The following is a 4,147-nucleotide window of genomic DNA, read 5'->3' as shown; positions in this document are numbered from 1 at the left end:
AAATTAATTTTTAATATTCAATTTTTTTAATGTTCGGGTTCGATATTCTGCATAACAGTGCATTGTTTTCACAATTTCCACAAACCGGTAGGGGACGTGTATTGCTTATGCAATACTCTCAGAATGCTTGTTTATTTTAAAATCAATGATATGTTACTTTGCTTGACAAGTACATGTAGTTTCTAATTTGAATTACGCACATTTTTATAATATGAATTTTTGGACTTTTTCGACAAGAATGTCGAGAAACCCCCATTTGAACCATGTAAAATAATATGTAAAAATTAATTCAATCAAACTATGTATCAGTAATAGAAATATTCATTTGAAAACTTTCCATTCAATGACATTAGATCATTTCTAGTAATCTTACAAACTTGCTTACATCCACTGACCCGGAGCGACCCCAAATTCATCGCAACGTCATTTTATCACTTTCCTTCCTCCTAAGTTTTAAAAGGAAAACATGAATTATTGTTCATCTCTCATCTTTTTGTTTTCATTTTAAGATACCAACATTTACATATTCTATCCATTCTTATTTTTTGTGAAATAATTGAGTTATTTCTACCCAAAAGTCAACTTCTGTGAGACTTCTCTCATAGTTATTTTGTTTGTATATTAAAACTGTTGACATCAGTTTTTGTGAAAAAAAGTAATAAATGTTTAGTCCCTTTGTTTAAATTCTAGTTTAACAATAAGTAAAAAAAACGATAAAAGGAAGATCCTGGTCCCTTTACTTTGTATAGCCTTTGTTTATAATCAATTGCTTGGCCTGAAAAGATTTTCTTCCGAGATTTTCACCAATTTGATGTATATTCGCTGCACCGCCTTGACGTCAAAATTTAATAAACCGTCATGGTCAGATTTCTATATTTCTTGGTATACGTTTGTACTGTCTTTGTATTTGAACTCGAACACAAGTGAAACCTGCACAAAAGTTGGTCGCAATCAATAGCAAAATGAACAAATATAATTAAATATTAATTTTTGGTCCACTGACAATTTGTAAGTACATAAATTCGTTTAAGTTTTTTTTAAATCTGCGAGTTTTATGCCTGCGCCGGGCACATCGACTTGTTTACGTACCGTCGTAAAATAAAACTATCATTTAAAAAAAAATCATTAATTTGCTCAACTTTTTGTTTGGGTTTCTTCAATGTTTATGCCAATCTTCACCAAAATTTGTCGAGAAAGGGAACTATTTGGGTTGTCTTAATAATTTCCGAGCAAATCTCGTTATTAATAGTTCATCAAAACATACTGACCGCATTAAGTTTTTTTCTAAAACCCCACAATTACATACACGTGAAAAAAAAGACGTAAAGAACAAGTGAAAAAAGACGTAAGAAAAAATTAGCAGGATTTACCTTTTATATGCGAAATTAATACAACATAATTCAATAACAAACATAACAATGAGAACTGATTGGCTGGATTTGTACTGGGCAGGAAATGTAAAGTTTGGAAATATGACCACTTCTTAGTAAGCTTTGATTGCTGAAATAATAAAAAAAATCAAAGATTAAAAATCCTGTCAATATCAGATACAGAACAACGAATAAAAAAGCAAACAGTCTGATAACAAACTTAAAACTTACATTTTCCACCACCGAATCCTCCTCCGAATCCGCCTCCGTATCCACCGCCTCCGTATCCTCCATATCCACCTCCATATCCGCCACCATATCCTCCGTATCCGCCTCCGTATCCACCGCCTCCGTATCCACCGCCTCCGTATCCGCCACCTCCGTATCCACCACCTCCGTATCCACCTCCGATTCCGCCGTATCCACCACCTCCGTATCCGCCTCCGTATCCGCCTCCGTATCCACCTCCGTATCCTCCTTTTCCACCTCCGTATCCGCCTCCGTATCCACCTCCGTATCCGCCTCCGTATCCACCTCCGTATCCACCACCTCCGTATCCTCCTTTTCCACCTCCGTATCCGCCTCCGTATCCACCTCCGTATCCACCGCCTCCGTATCCTCCTTTTCCTCCTCCGAAAATAATGTAGCCACCTTTTCCACCTCCGTATCCACCGCCTCCGTATCCACCGCCTCCGTATCCGCCACCTCCGTATCCGCCACCTCCATATCCGCCATAGCCTCCATATCCGCCGCCTCCTCTACCACCGCCATAGCCTCCTTTTCCACCTCCGTATCCACCGCCTCCGTATCCGCCACCACCTCCTCCCCATCCGCCTTTTCCATAGGCGTAGGTGCAATAGACGAGCGAAGCAAGGATTAAGAAACGCATGGCGGCAAACTATCTACAAACATAAAGTTGTCAATTCAGATTTTTTGCCTCAATTAATACACACTCTTAATGCTAAACCAGAACCACATCTTGTACATAAGCATGTTTCCCATTTGGTATTGTCAATCCTATCTTTTAACATGAGTTCGTTTATCACCTAACTCAATTTTGATATTTTAAGATTTTTTATAAAAAAAAAAAAGTACTTAGTTCCTAGTTAAAAAGAGTAATAATTAATTATTACAACAAAAACCAGCACAAATATATTGAACGGCATTATCTAGAACAACTATAATACACGACATTATCTTTTTCTGATGTACGAACACATTTTTCCAGTTAAGAAAATCCACCATACACAAAAAAATTGTACATGATTAGTTTTATTGAATATACTTTAAACAAGGTTTTTTAGCCCTCTACACTTACGCCCTTCTACACTTCCAAACTTTCGCCCGTATTAAATTCGCTCAAACACCGCTTGAGACATTAGAAATCGCACAATTTATAATTCGCCCGATGACAACGAGAGCGAAAGGGTGCGAATTTTTTCCCTGTATACAAAAGTGTTTTTGTTTGATGGATTAATTTAAAAAAAAATATCAAAAATCTTTTCCCACTAACGTTTTCTGATTACAACGAGCGATTATTTTATCTTTAAATATAATCTTTAATAAATGTACTTAAAATCGTTAAATTAAGAATATAAAAGATTTGATTACGGAGACTTCCAACTTTTTTTTTTGTCCAGAGTAAGAGATTCAAGAAATGTATGATACTAAAAGAGAATGAGTTTGTAAGCTATTTCAAGAAAGAACTTAATCAATCGGTTAACTTTTTCCTGCACGTATTGTGAGAAACTTTTTTACTTCATTATATTAAAGATAAATACGAAACACATATCATTTCAATGTTAATACGTCAGAGCTAAAATATAAAATAACAAAAAGCAAACCACACATTTTTTGAGCAGTTTAAGATAGAAAAGTATTGTTTGAAAAGTATTTATCTTAGCTTAATGCAAGTTTCAGGTAAAATAAAAGACAAAGATAAAGAAGTATTACCTGTCCCCGGGACCAAAGTAAGCTCTGTGGGTCTGTGGAGGCCTGCGACTTTTATATATCTCCATTGACCAATTTATGCCCCGTGACTCACTCTTATGTCACTCAAACTGACCACATGAAACTAAAAAATATACTATCGTCTGCAGTTTGCACTATGCCGCCCCTTGGAACTCAATTTCTCGTAAAGATTCTATTAGTTTGACCTTTAAATGATCCGTTCATGCACCGAAATGCATGGTCTGAGCAGTGTGCGAAATTGCATGGGATGTAGTAAAATTGTTTTCTTCAAAAGTGTAGGTATATTTTTTTTGGGGTTAGAAATACACGTAGTGTTTGCGGGATAAAAGTATAAAATTGCAATAAAAACCAATTGTTATAAATATGCGTGATATGCATCTTTTCTTTTGCAGATAGTTTACGTAAAAGATTTCAGTTACGAAAGTTGGTAACATGCAATAATTTGTAGATTAGAATCTGTGCGAATCGGATTTAATGTTAAAATTGCGGATTACAAGTGTAATTAGATTCTACTTTGCCAAGAATTTTAATTTTTTTAGGAAGAGTTTGACAAACTAGCGTTAGCGGGTTATATCAGCCATGCTTTTCCCTGCAATGATCGCTACCTTCATAGCCCGAATGAAGCACCAAAAAATGCAATTTTAAATTTCATGTATTGTTTATATTAACACCTATCTTTGAACAATTCTTTAATCCTTAATAAACGACAATTACAACGAAGTACGTAAATTATCTTTTTGCCGATCAGAACGTTACACAGAAGGAATAGCCAATTCTTCCATATACATGTATGTGAATTTTACAAT

The 4,147-nt window shown here is 35.4% G+C and overlaps 1 protein-coding gene across 4 annotated transcripts; it reads right to left on the bottom strand.

The window, feature by feature from the left end:
- Positions 1–1,264: 1,264 nt before the first annotated feature.
- On the bottom strand, positions 1,265–3,449 carry LOC105329027 (serine-aspartate repeat-containing protein I). Of its 4 annotated transcripts, none has more exons than XM_066069830.1 (4): positions 3,324–3,449; positions 1,965–2,272; positions 1,602–1,880; positions 1,265–1,500 (listed from the first exon to the last, which is right to left on the bottom strand). In XM_066069830.1, the coding sequence occupies exons 2-4, from the start codon at positions 2,211–2,213 to the stop codon at positions 1,357–1,359; spliced, it is 672 nt and encodes a 223-aa protein (XP_065925902.1). In that variant the 5' UTR covers positions 2,214–2,272; positions 3,324–3,449; the 3' UTR covers positions 1,265–1,356. The 4 variants fall into 4 exon arrangements, with proteins under 4 accessions (XP_065925902.1, XP_065925904.1, XP_065925903.1 ...); XM_066069832.1 differs by having other exon boundaries at positions 1,602–1,733; positions 1,869–2,272; positions 3,324–3,448; XM_066069831.1 differs by having other exon boundaries at positions 1,602–1,823; positions 1,920–2,272; positions 3,324–3,448.
- Between the last annotated feature and the right edge of the window lie 698 nt (positions 3,450–4,147).

The sequence above is a fragment of the Magallana gigas genome, chromosome 8 (genome assembly GCF_963853765.1).
Source record: "Magallana gigas chromosome 8, xbMagGiga1.1, whole genome shotgun sequence".
Lineage (NCBI taxonomy): Eukaryota > Metazoa > Mollusca > Bivalvia > Ostreida > Ostreidae > Magallana > Magallana gigas.
Note: the sequence above shows the minus strand (reverse complement) of the source record. Positions and strands in the feature narration are given on the sequence as shown.

Excerpts from the sequence above, each read along its gene's own strand:
- LOC105329027 (XM_020067507.3), bottom strand. The coding sequence starts at position 2,213 with ATGGAAAAGGCGGATGGGGAGGAGGTGGTGGCGGATACGGAGGCGGTG. Across the intron at positions 1,501-1,601 it reads AGGATTCGGTGGTGGAAAAT|CAATCAAAGCTTACTAAGAA; the intron begins GTAAGTTTTAAG and ends TTATTATTTCAG.